This window comes from Thunnus maccoyii, chromosome 5, assembly GCF_910596095.1.
Source record: "Thunnus maccoyii chromosome 5, fThuMac1.1, whole genome shotgun sequence".
Classification (NCBI taxonomy): domain Eukaryota; kingdom Metazoa; phylum Chordata; class Actinopteri; order Scombriformes; family Scombridae; genus Thunnus; species Thunnus maccoyii.
Genome location: NC_056537.1, coordinates 10,712,952 through 10,734,195, shown reverse-complemented (window position 1 = coordinate 10,734,195; position 21,244 = coordinate 10,712,952). Strand labels below are relative to the sequence as shown.

The window sequence follows — 21,244 nt, the reverse complement described above, 5'->3', positions numbered from 1 at the left end:
AACATCTGAGGGCAACTTCTCATGCCTGCTAGCCTTCCTGAAACTACAAGCTCTCATTCCTCTTCTCCACCTCCAATCTACGTTTGGGCTTTAACAACAAACAGCAGAGTGTGCTGACCTCCTAGCTCATGGGTGGAGGAAATTGGAGTGGCCGAGGTCGCATTCAAACAGTGTTAATCTTGTTGGTGGGGGTGCGGTACAGTTCCTTTGAAGCTCAACAAAGCTTGTCTTGCCACGTCTGTGTCAATCTGCAGTGGGCCACTGACACAGTCAGGCAGTCTGAGGGCTGCCCTCTGGGGTCCAAAGGACTTGTTCACTGTCACTCAACACCAAAGGACTTGTTCACTGTCACTCAACACAACTGTTAAAAGAGGAAAGAGGCTTTGCTTAACTGTAAAGTTGAAATTGCCGATTTAAAGTAGGACATTAAGCAACTCCATTAACATTTAGTTATAGGATGCTGAATGACTATAACATGCTGTATAATTCTCATTGGCTCAACAATAAAGACTCCTTATCCAGAATTAATCATATTTTATTGGACCCTGTAAACACCTGCAAGTTAACTTGCATGCAAGTATGTTTATGGCTAAATGTTTTGCTTCTTGGAGATTATTGGAAAATGATGAGTGTGTGTATGAAAGCATGTTACAAAAGCTTATCCCAGAAAAAAAAAATCTCACATATTATAACATATGCACTGCGCTTAGGTCTTTACAATAAAATCTTTTTTTAAAAATTAAACATAAATAAATAAATACATACATACATACATACATAAATGAATAAATATAATAGATAACATTTACCTTTACAACACTAAATCCATTGTTCTGCGGTATGTCAAAAAAATCCTGACAAATCAGACCAAGAATTGTTGTGTAATAATACATCTCAGACCGTCTGCGGTTTTATCAAACTGCTTTGATTAATTTGATGTTTTCATTTTACTGGTCTCGAGGGACTCTGTAACACACATCTCATTCCACATAAGACAGACCACAAACATCAAAGATGATGATATCACTCTTCCTTTGATCACTGCTGTAAAGAGAGTCTGAGCTTAAAAGGGAGAACACACCAGACCTGGCTACAACAACTATTAGCTCAATGTCGATGAATTAATGTCTGTCTCTTCCTCTCTTCCTCTTGTAATACGACTTGTGATATGGCAAGAAAGAATGGATACATTTCTTTAACCAAAAAGAGAGACCAGTGACAAAAACAGCCAGTTGCCTCTACCCTGTAAGTACCGAAATGCACTGTATGTAAGTATTTCCTGCTAAGAATCCCAGTCTGATTCTTTGAGCTTTAGCAGGAGATAGAAGGTTTTTCTTCAGATTGAGAGCAGATCCAACAGCTGCCATGCAGATCAGTCCAGTGAGTACAAAATCTAATTCGTTGCCCTGCATCATAGCTCTTTGCTTGTAAAACAATCTAATCATTAAACATCTGAAAGGATTTGGTGATCTGAATTTGTATAATAGATCTTTGCAATGAAGTATTACACACTGCATATTATCTGATGCTGGCAGTGTTGTCAAATACCAAAATGATTAAGGGAAGGTATGCTTTTGTACTACTCCCTCCTCTCCTTTGGGAAAGCTCGTTGTATCCTGGGAGTCTGAACATGTGCGCTGGTGCTTTGCAGGCTAGCATATATTATCAAGACATGAGAGATTACAGTCAGGAGGGGCAGCAGGTACCATCTCCAGTTTGATTTCTGGGAAAGTCTGGTCTGGGTAAATGATCTTCAGGTGCTCTTCAAACAACTCCTTGAGCTTCTTGCCTGCCATGGTGATATTAGCATCAGCCTGTAATGCAGGTAAACGCAAGAAAGATCAAAGCAATTCATTATCAGCTGTCAAGATTAAATGCTTTTGGTATTGAAAGACAAACAGGTTTTTTTTTTTGCAAATAGTACCTCACTGAGGACTGCACAGTTCCCAAGGATGAGCCTGATGTCTGATATAAACTCTGCAGTGATTTGGTAACACATGATCTGCTTAGCGTCCAGCCGTTTTTTCACAGTGGAAAGATTCATTGGCCCCTTTATAGTCTGACTGGTATTAGCACATACCTACAGTATTTAGAGAGGGGGAGATGATCAAACAATAAAACTTCATGGGCAGATGGTAAAGTAAAATTACGATTAATAGCTCATATTCACAAAGTATTACATGTCAGCATTGTGCACTAAAGGTTATTGATTTTTTTTTTCCTTTATGTGTTGTGTGATAAGCATTTCAAGCCAAAAATCTCATCAAGTGCTCCACACAAATATAGTGTTGTATATACTATGATATACAGTATATAATCTGTTATCCATTGTTTGTTTCTTGTAATAACAACTTCTACAAGCTGTTTCTGTGACAGCGAGATAAATCTTTGTGTATTTACATTACCTAATCAAAGTCTTAACTGGTAAATACTGCAGTTTTCACATCATTAAAATTACAGTTACAGTAATTCCATGTGACATTAATCCTGTAAACTTTTCTTCTGTCAGCAGCCATGTTTCCACACTCACCGAGGGGGATGCAGGATCTTGAAAGTCTGAACTCAGGTCACTGCAAAACAAGTGCAGCAACAGCCTCTCACACTTCTGCAGTATTAGAAAAAGACATCTGACTTAATACATATCAGCTGTTAAAGTAACCAACAATCCAACTACACTTTGTGGTCATAGTTTTGAATCAATGGTTGATGGCGTCTGCTTAGTTATAAACTTACATCCATCCACTGTGGTCAAATATTATTTACAACTTCATGTTGTCGAGGTTTGCATCTCATAACTTATTTAAGCATCTTTATTAGCCCTAACACTGATTCTTAGTAGTTCTTAAATCACTGCAAAGCACGACGTCTAGTGATATATTGCTTTTAAGATACTTTGATAAACATACCATTGGAATACAAAAAGAACATTTGTCAGTAGATCTGGTATTTTCTTACTTACTTACTTACGATGTATTTGCTGGATAATAGTAAAAGCAATATGGTTGCTAGGCTCAGAGTGATTAGAGATAATTTATTAAAGTATAAAGTATTAACACTACACCTACAGAGTATACAGAGTATATTTATGCGTATTAAACCCCCATTCCTGAAAGATGTCTCAAAAAGTTCCTTCATGCAGCATGCTAGCTGTGGTCAGTGAGTTTCAATGGATTACAACAGTAACCAGTTTTCACAGTGGGAAAAAAAGTATCACGTTATCCATAGAAAACTCTAAAACCACCTATTTGTTGTCTGTCCATATGCTAATCCTCACCTCCAGCTCATTAGAGGTGTTAACTTATGAACAACTAACTGAACATTGAGTCTTTAAACTGAACTAACTATACTGAATCATAATTGTCACTGACTGAATCAGTAACTTTTAGCAGTGAAGCACTCCTCACTGGCGACTGAAAGCACTGATGTCAGCTCAGTTGTGATATAAAGTAATACCATAAAAGAAAAAGAAAATGTTGTGTCATAACTGTGGCAAATAGGTGGCTGCAGAGCTACCTTATAAATATTGCTTGCGTGGGCCTGGTTTTGCACTGAGCTGAACAGGGAACAGAGTGAACTCCTGCTGAACTGAAGACAGAGTCAACGCTGAATGTCTCAACGGTATGATATTGATATATAATATGATATTCAAAATATAGATTTTCAGTGGAGAATCGCTTAAGTACCAATAATACTTATTTCATCATGATGATTTGTGAGTCTGTGCTCTACTATGCATATTTTTAGATTCCCTGATTGGGATGAATAACATTATGGTGCTGAACTGTTCTTGAATTGAACTAAATCACAGACGCGTTTTTCAAGCTAATTAGAACAGCAGAACTGAAACTGTATGACTTAACTGACTTAAAATGCCTAACTTTAACTGATGTAAGGTTCTCTCAACGTGACAATCTAACAATTTCTTATAATATCTTTATTGTAACCGAATTATTGCTATCATTAAAAAAAAAAGTACTGACTCGTTTGTCCACAGGGGGGAATCCTCCTTCAGAATCTGGCTCCTTTTTTACTGTTTTGGCTTCAGGTTTGCTTTCACAGTCATACTCCATCTCAGGCACTAACAGGTCACGGCAGAGAGAGCAAAGCCATTTCCCGCTAAAAAAAAAAAAAAGACAATACAAAACAAACTTATTCTTAAGTTTAAGGGTTATCTTCTTTCTCAGGTGACCACAATTTCTTGATTCTAGCACAATCATGAAAAAAAAAACATGAGTAATGAAGTTTCCATCTCAGACCAATGAAAAATAAATTTCATCTGACAAAGCTTGCCTGGGAGAGTTGAGGAGAGCTGGAATGTGGCACGTAAGGTGAAAAACTCTGGAACACTTATTACAGCACAGCAGCTCTCCACCAGTGTGACACACAGCACACAAGACTTCATTAGGGTCTTCCAGCCAAGCTTGATGCTGGTCTACCTGCTGTTCTCCTCCCAGTGAACGGATGTGATTTGGAGCATTAGATTTACTTTGGTCCTGTGGGCTACTGGGAGGCTGTGAAGGGCTTTGGAGGTTGTTGTCTATTCTTTGAGGTGGAGTTGGGACCTTGTACCCCTCAACTTGGACACTGATTTGGTGTTGGTCGCCTGTGCTGTCAGGAAGGTTGGCTCTTTGGTTGGCTTGTACCTTAAATTCACAACAAAACAAACAAGCTGCGATAAATAATGACTGATACAATTAAGTCTGTGGCTGAATTTGTAGATGCATACTCCATGTGAGTCAGATAAAAGCATCTACCAACGATCTCATCTATATATGGAACACACAGTGGACTGTAATAGAAGTGTATTGTCTTCTTACATAGCTGCTGTCATCATCGGGCTCATCTTTGATGACAATGATGGGCCCTGGTGACGACCTTCGTCTTTTCTTGACAGCTGAGCCCACTACTCCATTGGTTTGTTGTGTTTCTAGAGGTTTCCAGGCAATAGTCCTTGGGAGCAAAGCGACAACCAATTGGAATAAAGTGAATTTCACTGGAGACATCAATGGCACAAGGGACTGAGGTCATATTAAGGTAACACTGTTCGGGACAACACAAATTTGGAGACAGAGAGAAAATCTGAGCTTTTGTGTGTGTGTGTGCGTGTGTGTGTGTGTGTGTGCGTGTGTGTGTGTGTGTGTGTGTGTGTGTGTGTGTGTGTGTGTGTGTGTGTGTGTGTGTGTGCACAGCTGTCTGCTTACCCTGGTTTCTCCTCCTGGGATACAGCAGCGTACCCTGGTGAATACTGCTGTCCTTGCACTTGGGAGGAATTAAAATCAGTGTGTGTATTACTTTATCAAGAATACAACAATACATAGAGTCAAAAGTACAAATGACATTGATGACAATGACATACCATTTCTATGTGGTAAAGGAGGCTGTAGGCTCTGAGGATAGTTTGGTTTAAGTGTATATATTGGAGCACCTGAATCACTCCTCCTGTTCAGATATGTGGTCTCAATCTAAACACAGCATTGCATGCCATTTACTACACAGAAAAATATAATGTATAACAATATATTTCAGAAAGAGATGCAGTTACAACATTGAACTGGTTCAAAGTTATTGATATACTGTACATTAATGAATGGAGTCACTTGCCATCTGTCGTGGTTGAGACGAACTGACGCTGCCACCATTAATGGGGAGCGGTGTTATATAAGTGTACAAAGGTGAAGGGGAAAATACATCCATAGGTTTGGGTTGGTAGCTGGAGCTGCTTGCCATCCCCCTCAGAGGCTTCAAATGCATGAAGGATAAACAGAAAGATGAAGGGAAATACTGCATTAATTCTACATTCCTGTCAAGCATGTGATGGTGGAGGTGGAGATGAAAGGTGCACTTTCATTACTCCTGTGTGGCTGTGTGGGTTGACGCCCCTTGGCAACAACCAGACTAAACCATAAACAAAAGACTCAGATGTTTCAAACAGATCTGCCTGACTTATTTTTAGTCCATATAATCTTGCAGGTGCGGTTAACCTTTCTCTACTTGCAGTGTATGAAGAAAAATAGTGCTTCTAGAGAATATTTCTGTTTCCGTTTTACCCCATTACATTATACTAACGATATCACACTTCACATTGCATTTACTTGCTGTGATTCTAACCATTTTCATCAACATCAACAAAACTTACAAAACCTTCAAAGAATTCACTGATGTTAATGGTAAAAAGGCTGCGAATCAACAGAGAGATTTGAAACTTACCTTACCAATTCAGCTTTTCTTTATACAAAAGTTACATGATTCCTTCCTTTTCCTTTAAGTTCATCATATCGTGGTGAAATTAAAGGAGAACAAAAGCTAACACAATCTAAAAACCTACTCAGCAGTACTGTTTACTACACATGACGTGTAGTAAAACATGCATGATGCAAGAACACTTGTGTATTTCTTAACTGTGGAGAATACCCCAGAGTTCATTATACAACTATAACAGCTTGTTCACATCAGTATGATGCAACTTATGTGCGCACTTCACACACCACTATTGTGTTGTGAATGAGCTTATACTTCAGAGCTCGAACCAAAACACCCTGTGAACTAGACTAAACAACTTGGATGATGAGATATTATCAACCACCTCTCGTGGAGTCTTAGGTCCGTCCCGTGTCACATGCTGGCTGCTGTTGTACTGCAGATTTAGCTGTTTTATGATTTTGAGTCATAAGCTTGTCCAAGACTCAAATCCATCTTGACAAGGAAAGACATAAATTGCCCAGGATGTGAAGGCTGTCAGCTCTATTTAGGACAATGCCATCAGCTGTCGCTACTTGTTAAGAGGGCTTGTCAGTCAAACGGACACATGAACATGTGCACACTCATCACTCATACACAGAAATGCACACTAACCTGGGGCGTAAACCCAGGGCTCGGTAGGCTGCTGGTTGGACTGACATGGTTAGGGGGAGGCACCATAAACCTGCGGCCTTGTTGAGGAGGCATACAGTGGGAGGGAGAGCCTCCTTGAAGGGGCCCCGGGATGGTTCGCTGGAGTCGGACACTCTGGTACCATGTCCAAGGTGGAGGAGGTGGCTGGGGCTGCCAGTGGGTCTGTGGGTTCAGTTTGTCCACCTGCATCTGGAGTTGAGCCAGAGTATTATGGGGGGCTCCTAAGGCAAAGCTGTGGGGTGAGCCTGAGGGGCCCTGCCCAGGGTGGGAGAGCTGATGCGGGATACCCTGAAAACCTCCCAGCTGATGTCCTGGTACACTCTCCACCACTAAAGAGCCTGAGGGGACATACACACAGAGACAGGATGAGCATAACAAGTAGGGATGGAAAAAATGCACAATAAAGGCAAAACCTCTCCAGAGCACTGTGGTGAAGAGAGGGTTTAGGCAGTAATACAGTGAAAGGTTTGGGAAACTTTTGGGGGGTATTAAGTAGGACTGCAACTAATGATAATTTTATCAATTGAATTATTGATTAAAGTATCAATTAACCTGTTAAAATGTTTTAGATTGTTGTTGTTTAGAATATAAAATGTGGATAAAACGCTGGGAATCACAAGTTCCGAGAGCCAAAGTTGATGTCTTCAAATTGCTTGTTTTGACATTCAAAAATCCACATATTAGGAAGGCTGGAAGCACAAAATGTTTGGGATTTTTATTTTATAATAGCATAATATGCTTGACTAAATCCATTAAAGAATTCTCAATATTTCCGGCGATTAATTTTCTGTTGACTAACTAATCTTTTTCAGCCCAAATCGCAAGCACAAATGAGTTGCAATTGCAACAATCTGGCAGCAGTTTGGGACCCTGTCAAGCTCTGGGCCCACAGAATTCTTTTGAGCTTGACCTCCGATTCAAAATGATGAAGGAGAACCAGCAAAGCTCTATGAAGCGGTGAGATTTGCATGAATAAAGTGGCAGCGAGTGATCGAAATATTTTAAATTTATTTCATCTCACAATCAGTCATGCACTAACCATTGCTAGAATGACCCAACTCCTATAGACAAGCAACAATGATAAGAGGGTTTGGGAGAACGGTGAGATACAAAAGGGACTGGTGTGTGGTGGAACACCTCTTCTGATGCGGTGTCAAGGTAAATAACGTGTACAATTCACTATTCTGTTTCGATGTTGTTCAGAGAATATGACTGTTTAATCAGTGAGTTTTAAAAGAGTAGCAGTCGCTTTTGAGGGACAGATACAATCGGCAAGACAAAAAAACATGAGAGTGAAGGAGCTAACAGTAACTTTTTGTGGTTTTTGCAGGTTTTACAGTACAAATATAGCCCACTACCATCATGTGACTTTTTTAGTCCATCAAGAGTCACCTCAGTTAGAACATTTCATGTTCAAAATGATTGGTGTGGGCACAATCTTGTGACAGGAGATTGTGAAACATTTGACCTTTTCAACATTATTCTTAAAATTAGCCGGTAATACATTACAGTTAAATTCAAGTGAGGTTTAAAGGTATCAAAAGTGACAGAAAACAACAGTTACCACTGATGTGCCAAGTACAAAACAAATCCATTCTCAGGGTTCTAGATTAGCTGCTATTACAGAGACATTTGTTTATGTCTTACCCAGATCAACATTTGAGGCCCAGTAAGAGGATCGACACTGGAACCGTACAGTGCTCTGTGGTATAAACGAGGTACTGCATTTTGCCCGCAGGAGGTTTCCAATCTGAAACAGAATCTGCAACAGAAGGGGTGTTATTAATAATTTTCAGATGAGGGCACTTGTGTGTTACAAAAGACATATGTTCCCACTTCATCCAGTCCAAGATAGATCTGGCTCCTAACAGGAGTTTCACATCAGGAAAATAAGACTGTGATGAGATACTGTAGAGTGGATAAATCATCAGACAGGCCTTACCAAACGTTTACAGTACAAGAGGGCTGTGCCTCCATTCCTGGCTGTGGCCCACTTGGTGAAGCCGATGACATGATCCAGGTGTCTGGATAGATAGCCGATGTCCTCCTGTTGCTTTTGCAAGACGCACTCATGATCCTTTGTTACAGCCTGGAAAACGTGAATAAATGAACATTTGCAGTGTTCAAATGGCTTAAGGGGATGTGCTCTAGGCCGCAGGATAAGGCAGTCAACTGAGCTTGCAAGCAAGTACTGTTTTTCCTCTGGAAACACTATGGTAAGCTACAGGTACAGCGTGTAACTAATATGGAAAATAACATTACTTGTTGTCATACCTCAAGTTGATTGACCAGCATCTTGCCCTTCTTGTTAATCTCAAGGATTAAACTGCAGATGGAGTTCTTTATTTCATTGTGAACAGATGTACGGGTCTGATCAGCTTGAAGTAGTCTGCAAGAATTAAATAACATCATGACGAACTTTTTCAAAGACCGCCATAAACTTTAAGCACCTATAAATTTACTTTATGGTTTCACAGTTTCAGTACTTGCCATATGTGTGTATGTGGAGATACATACCCATGGTTTATCGAGTTTGACACTTCTTCAATGACTTTCTTTTTCTCCTGCAGCTGTTGGGTCATGCTCTCCATGTGCTGTTTGTGGTTTTTATAAGCATCTTCCAGAAACTGGTAACTAATCCAAAAAGATCATTAAAGGATGAGGCTGATGATTCTCTATATTTGTCTTATTCATGTGCAGAGCGAAACCAGCAATGATCTGATCCTATTTACAAGTAGTGTGTGTATCCAAAGTCTGGTACGTCTTATTCCTCTGTACTGTGGACCTCTGTTATTGTCCAAAAACTATTAAAAACACATCAGTGAGAAACATCATTGCCCTGGGTAACATGTTATTTAGTCACAATGACTACTAACAGAGATCACATTTTCAGTCTCTGGAGAGTAGTTCTGTGTAAGGCAGACAACACTGTGCATGCCTGGGAATGTGATTCTGTTTACAGAGCTTTGCTAGTTTGCTGTGCTACATATCACAACCTCTTGACTTTGGACTACATTGTAAATTTCTCAAACAATTTCAGTACAAAGTCAAAGGTTTGGACAACAGTGGTCTATGGTACAGAGGAATACGATATATGAGGCTTTGGATGCACACACAATACTTGTAAGTAGGATAGATTCATTGTTGGTTTGGCTCTGTACATAAGATTTACTGACAATAAGAAAAATATAGAAAATCGCCAGCTATATCCTTTAAGTCAATGGACGCAAGATAAAAACATACCAAAGTTATATATAGTAATATTAGTAAGGTACTTTTGTTAAGTTTTTGCCCCTCCCCTCCTCAACTGGTTTGACATCAAGTTATGATAGTCATGATAATATTTTGAATATCAAAATGTATATTCATGCAGTGCTTATTTATAAAAAATCACATGCCTGATGGTTAAGTTAAGGCACATCACATTGAACTGTATGGTTTTGTTAAGTTAATGTAAATATCAAACAAAATTGAAATTTCTATGCAGGCAATCCAGCCATTAAATGATGAATGTACCATAACATGATGAATGTATTATAAATTGTAACGGTACTTGTGGTCCTTGTGCTTGACCAGTTGGCAGTCACGACAGGTTAGCAGGTCACAGGTCTCACAGAACAGCTTCAGTGGCTCTTGTTTGTGGACATCACAGAACATTGGCCTCTGAGTCGACACATCATGCACCTCTGGAAAACAACAGGGTGCTCATCATTTGAATCTTCATTTGAGGTACATGACATTATTTGTTATATCCATTGCCTGAGAACTGTCACTTTAGACTGTATGTCTCAAACTAATGCTTAAAATAATGCTTACAGTAACTGAGCTTAAAAGTTTATTTTGAACACTAGCAGTAGAGATTTTATTTTTGATATACTTTATGTTAAATTTTGATGCATCAATTAAACATCATGTATTGGATTTTTAAAAATACTTTACATTGAACCCAGAGCAAAACGTGTTGTGCTGATACCATAATAGCTCTTCCCTTCGTCATGGAAACACCACAAGTATTTCACTGAAGGAAATAACAGAGGTAAGGACACTGGTCAGAATACCTTGTGATACTTCTGTCTTCTGTCTGATGGTGTGGTCTTTGGTAAATTTGACTCTTTGGTGGGCTTCCACACAGGTGGCACACAGGTACTCAACACAGTCAACACAAAATCCGGCGGCTTCTGTGTTGTCCTCACAGGTCATGCAGAGCTATGGACAGGTAACACGAGGCATTAGAGACTGATGCATCCTCTGCAAATTACATCCAATCTTATCTGCAAAGAATGATGTCAGAGTGGGAAAAGTGGTCATACCCACTCAACTCAATTGCTACTCCTGTTGTGAAGCACCTTGGGTGTACGTGATGCCAAGAGAGGACACAGGTTTTTATCTCTGCTGTTTAAATTGAACGCCTTTATAATATCAGTTACTCTCTCATACCATTTCAAAATATCATGACATTTAACTTAAAAAGTGATGCATTTTGTTACTAACCTGGACTGTCCTCTCCACTGTGCTGCTGGGAGCCTCCACTGAGTCCTTCACAAAGACATTTTCCATCACATCTACCTCCATACACTCCTGCCTGCACACCGGACAGCGGATCACGTTGACTGGAATACAACAGGAACACACACACACACGCACACACATTTAGTGTAAATCAGTAACTTGATTGCAAGCAGTTCACACATTTGTGCACACAACAGCTTTGCAGGGCCACAAGGAATCTTCCCTCTCTTGCATAAAGGGAAGAAGGTGATACCTTGTATCGATCCAGGGTTATTGTTTGTAAACAAGTGACTCACGTGGTTTGGTCGCGCTGTCAACCTGGGGGTTTGGAGGCTCTGTGGTGGCCAAATTCCTCGAGGGTGAAGGCAAACATTTCTTGCAAAAAGAGTGCAGACACGGTAGAAGTTTGGGTTCTCGACTATGAAAGTTTAGATGACAAACGGGGCAAGTGTCCAGGTAATTCTGTCCGGTTGCTCCGGACTTCTCCTCTTGCACTGGCATGCTTTCAGCTTCGTTCTCAACGATGATGACAGCAGCATCCAACAACTCCTGTTTGTCTGTCTGTCCTTCCATTTGTTGCACTTTTATCCAAATCCTGTCCACCTATGGCTAGATGTGCGTGCAGAAGATGTACACACACACAGGCAAGCAAATCAGGCTCAAGTGTCATTTTCCTCCTGCCCTTCCCGTAGAGAGCATCTTCTCACACCTGCTTTCCCTCCTCACTCTCAGTCGGTTCAGTCTTTTTTAAACACGGTATTAATAATTCTACTCACGTTATCTTTTCATAAAACGCCAATATATCAATTGGAGCATCTAACCTGTGGCAAAAAAGGGTGTCGTACGCTTGCGTGCCGCAGATGTTGCTCAAATTGCACCGCACGAGCTCGTTGCTGCACACGAGGGGTGGGGTCTAAAGAGTGCGCGCTCTGATAGGAGGAACATTGAGCTGAGTGATGGAGGGCAAACTCTACAGGTCAATGGCTGATGTTTGAGTTCACTCTGTGAATTAGAGCATTCCTAAGCAGTCGTGGTTATTAATTAACACAACTGCTGTAATTTACTGCTGTAATTTTATGTTACATCATTGTTTACATTGGTTTGCCCTCCAATAAATTTGGGCTTTATCACTGAAAGTTGTAGTGATAATAGAAACCTGACAACACCAAAAGATTTACAGTATAATTATGCTCAGAAAATAAATAATTAAAACCCTTTCCATCCTTTAAGAACCATAACTATCATTTATATCATATAAATATATGCCTGAAGGTGAGTGGACTCAATTAAATTCCATTTATTACAAATTTTAAATATCAAAGTACCAGAAAAAACTGGGTAGGATTTTTTATATCAAATGCATTAATGCTACACTATCACTTAAATACATGGTGATCAACAGTCAGTTTGAGGAAATCTTTGATTTATTTTTTGTTATTAAAAAACATTTGTTCAATTTTTTTTGGTATGGCTTTCAAGTATGTATTGTTTATTGTTAAGAGGATCCCCATTAGCTTCCACTGACATGGTTGCTAGTCTTTCTGGGGTACATTAGTGCACACAAATATATATAAGACAAGATCTATACATGTACAGTTATTTAAAAAGCAAACAAACACTACAAATAGGATGAAAATTAAAAAAAAAAAACCCATCATAATCAATGAATATTTGACTACATATAATAACAACAACATTCTCTTTTATCAGGTATACAACAATGCATGTTGAAAATCTGATTAATATTGACATAAGATTATGAAAGGTAGGAGGCGGGGAGATTTGGCAGCTGACTGGTGGAATTAACCCTTTGACTTCACCTTTTATTGCAAACATTTTAAACAAAACATAATTTAAAACCTTCCAAACAGCACAATATGCCACAATGCGCAGCCCAAAAGTTCTGCAAGTTCATCATCATTGCCAGGTCCACCTGTTTGAGTGTAACTCAAGTCTGCAAATCAAATGCCGTCTTTAAGAAGTACACATTTAAGTACATGGAAGTTATAGCATCAAGGTCCAATGTTCAGGGTCATGCAATAAATTACCTATTAGTCAGGCTAGAGAGCAGTTCTGTTCATCCGCATTGGCACAAACATGAATCTGACCGCAGATAACCACAGTATTCCTCTCAGGGATGGAAACCGTATTCCACTGCTGGGATTGGGCACTTATGGGGACCCTCGAACGGTGAGAAAGATTTTACATTTGCACAAGAACAAGGTTTGTTAAAGACTGCTTAACCAGGAGGGTCTGTTTTTATTGCTTGTAGTGATTGTTACATTTACAAGTGTTTGTAATGTCATTGTAAAAATGAATATATCATCAGAACAAGAATGGATATTTGCACAAGCTACAACATGACTAAATCAAAACCAGGTCAAATATTTGAATATATGATGTAATAATATAATATGTCAATTTTGTGGGGGATTTCTGATAGACACCAAAAGGCACAGCTCTTGAATGTGTCAAGCTGGCCATAGATGTGGGTTACAGGCACTTTGATGGGGCATTGGTGTATTTCAATGAGCACGAAGTCGGCCAAGCCATTAGGGAAAAGATTGCTGATGGAACCGTTAGAAGAGAGGACATCTTTTACTGCGGAAAGGTAATAAGTTCCTCTGATTTTGACATTTAAACACTGAAGCATGTGCTGTTCTCCACAATGAGTTAACTGCAATGTTTTCTAAGTAGATCTCTGTTATCTTCTTCAGCTCTGGAATACCTTCCACCCACCAGAGTTGGTGAGACCGGCCTTGGAGAGGACACTGAAAGCCTTGAAACTAGATTATGTGGATCTTTATATCATTGAGCTTCCCATGGCCTTCAAGGTTTCTAGTACACACATACACACTTAGGTGGTAGTTAATTTATCAGCCATCTGTTTATTGTTTGGACATTGTCCCTACATACGGTGATAGTGGTAATGTTTAGTTTAGATAATGCTGTTATAATTTCCCTTATCCAAAAGTAATTGTCCAAACTAAGAAGAAACTTTGGTTTCAAAATGAAGATCAATCAATGTAAAAGAAAGATAGAATCAGAAATGCTAACATGAAACAAAACATCTGTATGGCCACATTCAACATACAGTTTTGGACAAAATAATCATATATTTTCATATTTTTGTGTGATATTGCATGAAACAGCACCATTAACTTGTATGGTATTTATGTATGGTAGCTGTTACAGTAGCTCATGTGTGGCATGTGGCTCATGCTTGGTTTAAGTTTTGGGATAAGATTAGTCAGCCAGGGTTATCACTGGGCAACTAGACCAGTTTGGCTAGTTTAATACACAATGCATAATAAGCATATGCTTTTTGGTAGTTGTTAGATATTTGTATATGCCACTTGTGTAATATTACTGCATCATACCCACAGTCACTAAGAAAGCGCAAGTATTGTTTAAATTATGCTTAAATTTTAGCCTGGAAAAGATTTCTATCCTAAAGATCAGAATGGAAAACACATCTACCACCACACAGACCTCCGTGCAACATGGGAGGTGAGTTTTCAACAGTACTGCTTTTTGACAACTTTGCATGATGCTTTTTCAGACAATCCTGCTCATCTTCTCGTTGTTGGTTTCTCTTCCTTCCAATATTACGAGTATGAGCTAAACATCACATCAGCACATCAAAAACAGCTATAATGTGAATGTAAAATCAGTGTAATTTCATTTGATCCAGGGTTGCTACTTAAAATTGGCTCTCCCTTCTGTTGCATTCAGTGGTGCCTTGAATATACTATATGTCATTAATGTCATCAAAGAATATAAAAACATTAAACAATGAATCAACCACTTTGAGATGTACGAATATCACATGGCATTCATGTGATATTCTTCTTCTTATACTTCAATATTGCTGCTGGAACATTCTTTGCTGCAGCATCAAAGACTGTCAAAGACAATGCCATAAATAGTAAACCTGTATTCATAGATCTATCTTTTTTTCTTCAGTGCACACTGCTTTATGTTTTTCTGCACTATCTCAGTGAGTCTGTAAAGACAATCATTGTACATTTTTGAGGGGATTTACCATATATCTTGTCCTCTCAACAGGCTTTAGAGGCTTGCGTAGACGCAGGGCTGGTTAAGTCTCTGGGAGTCTCCAACTTCAACCACAGACAGCTGGAACTGCTGCTGAACAAACCTGGCCTCAAGCACAAGCCTGTATCCAACCAGGTGAGCCCTCCTTGTCTCTTTAGCTTCTACCTTTTCTTAGGAGGACAGTCTGCCCTCACTGACATCAGAGATACAGTAGAATATGTAGTATAGTACATTTTTGTGGCAAAGTTCTGCTTTTCATTCAAGCAAATGTAAAAGAAAAAAAAAAACCCTAAATACCCTTACTTGATTGAAGGATTTACCATTATTTGGTGAAATGATCTTTCTTATTATGATCAAATTACATATAGATATCTATTATTTAGTTAGTTATTGTTGGTGAACATTCCCACATTCCTAAAAGTTAGAATAGCTGTTTATCCTACAGACTGCTAATGTGTGCTCAATACTGAACAAACTTAAAGGTGCAGTATGTAGAATTTAGTGTTATCTAGCAGAACAGACTTGGCAGAAATGTAATATAATATTCATAAGTATGTTTTAATTAGTGTATAATCCCATGAAAATAAGAATCATTGTGTTTTTCTTACCTTTGAATGAGTTCTTTATATCTGCAGAGGGAGTGGGTCCTCTTCCACGGAAGCCGCCATGTTGCACCGCCATGTTTCTGCAGTAGCCCAGATCAGACAAACCAAACACTGGCTAGAGAGGGCCTTTTGTATTTTTCACAAATTTCGCAGCATTCATAGGTCTCCTACTTGCTTGGAAGGGACCTCACTGCTAGATGCCACTAAATTCTACACACTGGTCCTTTAAATGAAAGTTTACAGTAAAAAACTATATCAAAATGCATCTCCCTTTAGTTTAAATTGTATTAACAAGTGTGGGTCCTTCTTAAAAATTGTAATCTTTCTTTATGGATAGTAAGAGTAAAAGGTGTACATTTAATGACTACTTGAGGCCAAATTTGTATTTAATCAATGTATTTCTTATGTTTTTTCTCCCAAGACAACATTCTTGTGTATTTTCTTCTTGCTTAGGTTGAATGCCACCCGTACTTCACACAACCCAAGCTTCTGGAGTACTGTCGTCAGAATGACATTGTGATTGTTGGCTACTGCCCAATTGGCTCCTCCAGAGATGCATCCTGGTATGAAGATTTAAGGAGACATTAATTTTTTTCAAGGCCGGTCTGATATTTTTAAAAATAAGTTGCTGACAGATGATACTTTGTAATTTTTTTTTTTCCCCCTGGAATTGCATTCATGGAAAAACCTTTGAAACAGCATTTTTAGACAATCACATGACACCAAAATTCTCTGCAATATTTATTCAAAGGCAGGGGAAACAGGGAGAAATACGGATAAGTGAATGAGCAAAATCTGCAAAGTAAAATAACCTCTATTTTATTGGTAATGTAATGTGATTGGCCAGTGTCAAGTATTTCTTAAAGTGATACCGCTTTATCAGCCTTGACACTTAAATTTGCTTCTCTGTCTTTGGCTTAGGGTGAATTTAACGTGTCCTCCACTGCTGGATGATGAGCTGATTGTATCCATTGGGAAAAAGTACAATAAGAGCAGTGCCCAGGTGGCTCTGCGCTTCAATGTCCAAAGAGGAGTTGTAGTGATCCCAAAGAGCTTCAACCCCGAGAGAATCAAACACAACTTCCAGGTTTACTTAAATACTTTTTTCCCCCCTTTTATTATACCAAGGCATGTGGGGATTAATATACACAGTAAATGCACTTGTTAATAAGACATTATGCCACCAAATACTCTATTTTATACAGTATTCATAAATTCATTTAAATGATTTTCATAGAACCTTTGTTTTTGTTACAGATATTTGATTTTTCACTCACCGACGAAGAAATGAAAGCTATTGAAGCACTGAACAAAAATATTCGTTTTGTGGAGCTACCGATGTAAGTGTAACTAAATACTGCACCGAATCTGTATGCAACACTGTATAGTTTGTATTGTGGTGTATTGCTTTGCGCTGTTTATCTGTTGTGTGATTCAAGAAAAGTTTTCTAAAAGACAAATATGTATATGTATCTTCCTCATCATTATGCTCAAACAATAACACTTTTTTTTTTTGTTTTGACACAGGTGGAGTGACCATCCAGAGTACCCATTTCATGATGAATATTAAACCTTTTCATTATTTGTGATGTGCATAACTTCCTGTCATACAGCTAATAAGAACAAAACATGGATTCAGACTTGTTGGCATCATCAACAACCTTATTTAACTAACAAACTATTCAATGATGTATTTTCTGGTTCATTTTCATACTAAACACTAGAGGGCTCTAGTTCACAGCGAATGAAGAGTACACATACTGACTTTCAAGGAAAACATCCAATTCTATTGTGTGCTGACAAAGCAGTTTATTTGTTGCATATGAGTTTCATATGAGTCTCAAGTGATGCACATGTAATTTTAAAAGAAGATTTAAATGAATTGTTGCATTGAATTGCTGCCATAAATAAAGTTTGGTTTGAAAATAAGACCTTTGGATTGAATGTGGCAAAAGACATCATATTTTGAGAACTACATGTTGACTATAGCTTCTGTGGTTTACTTAAATAGTCATCCAGGTTTGTCTTTACATTATCTGTTTTTTTCAGATACATCATGATGGCAATGTGATCTCTATATTTCTCTATATTAAGCAGTGGCTGATTCCTTCTCAGGCAGCACTGCTTGTGATATTGATAGTGTTTAAAGGAAAGAATGACAACCTTTGTTTTTTTTACCGTGAGTGTGTCACTCCTGGCCTTCACGGCACATTTTTTAAACAATAAAAGTTGACCTGTTCCAGGCGAGGTTAAAAAGTCAGCTGTGTTAGAGCAAACAACCCAGATATAGAAGTTAGTTATGCAAGTCCAAAATAAAAACATATAAAAATGGCCTCTTAAAGGTTTCTCAACAATCTCAAAAATACCCAGTATAAAGAATAGCTCTAGTTTTAGCTAATTTAAATAAATGTACATGTGAATGAATGTTAAGCATCTCTGATAGATGTAACTGGAAAGGAGTGTTTGAGAAAAGCTAGTTATTACTATAGATTATGCATTAGTTAGCATTAGTTTTGAAATGCGGTGTTGTTAGAGAAACTAAAACAATTTGTTAACAAGACAGTCAATTAAACCCAAGGACCAAGTCAAATATAACTAGAAAATGGAATTTTGGAAGAAATTGCTTGTGATTGCTGAAAGGTGAAATTGATTGGGCTGCATTGCTGGAAGCTGAATAGTATTAAAATTTTCCAAAGACTAATTTTGCCTGCTGGTGGGATCAAATCTACAACTACATGTCTCTAAGACAGCAATACAATGCACTGAGCTAACATGTGACACAACAAACAGCAAGATCAGATTTTCATATTTAGACTTTTAATTGCATAAAAACATAAGGGTTGCAGCTCTGACACTGGTATATTAAAGGGCGCTGGAGTCGCTCGTCATTGAATGATGGTGCATGATGCTGAATGATACATGATGGTATATGACGCATAAAGAAAGCAAAAGGAAATCTGAACATCCACAATCCCATGGCAACCGGGCAAGCAGGAGGAAGGTTTGTGTGTGTTTGTGCATGCCAGTATGATGTATTGTTTTTGTATATATTGTCTGTTTGTGTTTGTGAGACAGGTAGGTTTGAATTGTGATTGAAACCTGAAGGTTTGAGGTGACTAACAGTTAAAAACAGAGAGAAGGAGAGGAATCGTGCTCAGTCAGACTGAGTCGGCACCTGTATGTGTCAGTGTTTGTGTCACCCTCAACTCTACTGAGTGCTGCCCTTAACAAAGAAATCATAACCTTGGGATCTAAAAGGGGCATTTAGGAGGCATCATCTTAATCCACTAGAGTACTACTACATAGACTACTATCTGAAGCCAAAAGATGACTGTTTCTTTCAGGAGAAACTGGTTCACCTCTTTAAGTGATTTTCATGGAACACAGGCCAGTGGCAGCATTGACTTCTTGTTATTGTTGTTGTTCCTGTACCCACACACGGTCCCTCGGGCTGCCTCTCACACTAAGTGCAGAATTGCAATGATATTTAAAGAGCAGTGCTAAGGAGGAATACGGCGAGAAAGAGCATTTGTCAGGTGTGGTGACGTCAGAAGTGTGAATGAAGGGATTTTGACAGCGTGGGAAAGTGGAAGTGACGGAGAAATAGAAAAGAAGGAAATAGCAACGTTCACCTGTGATATTTAAAGTCAGAGTGTGATTATAGAGATCTTCCTTACTGACCTTAAGCCAAATCTTCATTTAAATAAAGAGAGATCAATTGCAAGTGAATAACAATGATTACTTTGATAAGCGGCGCAGAGCTTTTCACACTATCCGGCATCCTTTCACAGGGCCCAGTGGAGCGTACTGGTGCCACTCTGCTCTCAGGCTCTACTGACGGAGGAAACTGCCGCCCATAGATGGGAGAGAGAAAAACGGAGATGGTGGGTGATGGTGGTGTTAAAGGGTTATGGGTCGCACATGCATAAGGACTGGCAGGACTGCCCATTGCCAATTGTATTTAGTTTGACATACTTTAATTTTGAAGGTCAATTTCAGCCCGCTTATTCTTTGAATTGAGGAATATGAGGTTTCAGTATTTTGTAAATATTGTGAATACAGATATTACATACTGTCCAAAGTGATCACCATAACACAGGAAGACTGCAGTATTTATGTAAAAAAAACCCAAAAAACTCTTGTTTTCTGACAATCATGATGTTACATGTTCAAAAGTCTTCGGTTTTGTTAAGATTATGAATAAAAGATTCAGACATAACTTTATCCTGCGATCTTCTAGATCACAAAATATCAATGTGTGGCAGCGAGAGGGGGAGAGAACTATATTTGATGGGTGAATAGAGGACTAACTAGGCCACCTGGACAATTGCACCCCAGGAAATATGTACAGCTGGGAAATCAGTATTAGCCTACCAAATACCAATAACCTCGAGTTCACACTTCAACAAGGCACACAGACTTGTTCACGGAGGGGAAAAAGACATGATTCAAAATAAAAGTATTTTTATTAAATCAAATAAGGAAACGGGCAAATGTGACTGACATACATGTAAAAAGACACACAATGGCATCCAGCATGTAAACTGTCCAGAATTTTCACATCACAGTAATGCATACTAGGAGGTATATTCAGTATATGTATATATACACACACACACAAACACACACACATAGGCTGTCTGAAATTATGGCTTCATTATTGTTGATTTACCTTTGTGGACTGCAGCAGACAGTAGACAGTAGTGCAGTAGCAGTAGCAGCATGATACATTGTAACACTGGACAGTGATTTCAAGCTTTTGATGTTTTTGTCAGTCTTGTTTTAGTGTGTGAGGAACATTTTTGGATAATGGAACATATCAGATTGTATTTCATGAGAAAAATGACAGTAAAATACAGTTATAACTTCTTGTGTATATTTAATTATATTCCCTGTTGTGTATAACTGAAACTGGAATACGAGCCAAATCTCATAGTATTCAGCTTTAAACTGAAAACTGTCCATCAGACCATGATATGAATAGCCTATCCTGTTTGGTCAGAGAGGGTAAAGGAGTTTGATCTGATCAAATCTGTCATCAGTGTTGACACACCATGTAATCTTTGTGTACACACCTATAACCTACTTTATTACTCTTGACCAGTTTTCCCCCTGGCTGTCTATCATGGGCAGAACTTTTCCACCACAGAATAAAACATTTACAAATGTTGGCACCTTATTAT

The 21,244-nt window shown here is 38.7% G+C and overlaps 2 protein-coding genes across 3 annotated transcripts; one reads left to right on the top strand and one right to left on the bottom strand.

The window, feature by feature from the left end:
• Positions 1 to 519: 519 nt before the first annotated feature.
• Positions 520 to 12,298, bottom strand: LOC121898046 (transcription intermediary factor 1-alpha-like). 2 transcript variants are annotated; one of them, XM_042412929.1, is made up of 18 exons: positions 11,697 to 12,298; positions 11,383 to 11,501; positions 10,950 to 11,097; positions 10,445 to 10,577; positions 9,409 to 9,525; positions 9,166 to 9,280; positions 8,834 to 8,980; positions 8,539 to 8,653; positions 6,853 to 7,229; positions 5,602 to 5,739; positions 5,357 to 5,462; positions 5,202 to 5,259; positions 4,818 to 4,950; positions 4,291 to 4,643; positions 3,981 to 4,116; positions 2,531 to 2,605; positions 1,925 to 2,080; positions 520 to 1,814 (listed from the first exon to the last, which is right to left on the bottom strand). In XM_042412929.1, the coding sequence occupies exons 1-18, from the start codon at positions 11,971 to 11,973 to the stop codon at positions 1,653 to 1,655; spliced, it is 2,865 nt and encodes a 954-aa protein (XP_042268863.1). In that variant the 5' UTR covers positions 11,974 to 12,298; the 3' UTR covers positions 520 to 1,652. The 2 variants fall into 2 exon arrangements, with proteins under 2 accessions (XP_042268863.1, XP_042268864.1); XM_042412930.1 differs by lacking the exon at positions 520 to 1,814 and having other exon boundaries at positions 2,038 to 2,080; positions 2,531 to 2,570.
• Positions 12,299 to 13,233: 935 nt separating this feature from the next.
• Positions 13,234 to 17,943, top strand: LOC121897512 (aldo-keto reductase family 1 member D1-like). The gene is made up of 9 exons (XM_042412060.1): positions 13,234 to 13,590; positions 13,844 to 14,011; positions 14,118 to 14,234; positions 14,833 to 14,910; positions 15,469 to 15,591; positions 16,515 to 16,624; positions 16,983 to 17,148; positions 17,319 to 17,401; positions 17,589 to 17,943. The coding sequence occupies exons 1-9, from the start codon at positions 13,498 to 13,500 to the stop codon at positions 17,629 to 17,631; spliced, it is 981 nt and encodes a 326-aa protein (XP_042267994.1). The 5' UTR covers positions 13,234 to 13,497; the 3' UTR covers positions 17,632 to 17,943.
• The last annotated feature ends 3,301 nt before the right edge of the window (positions 17,944 to 21,244 follow it).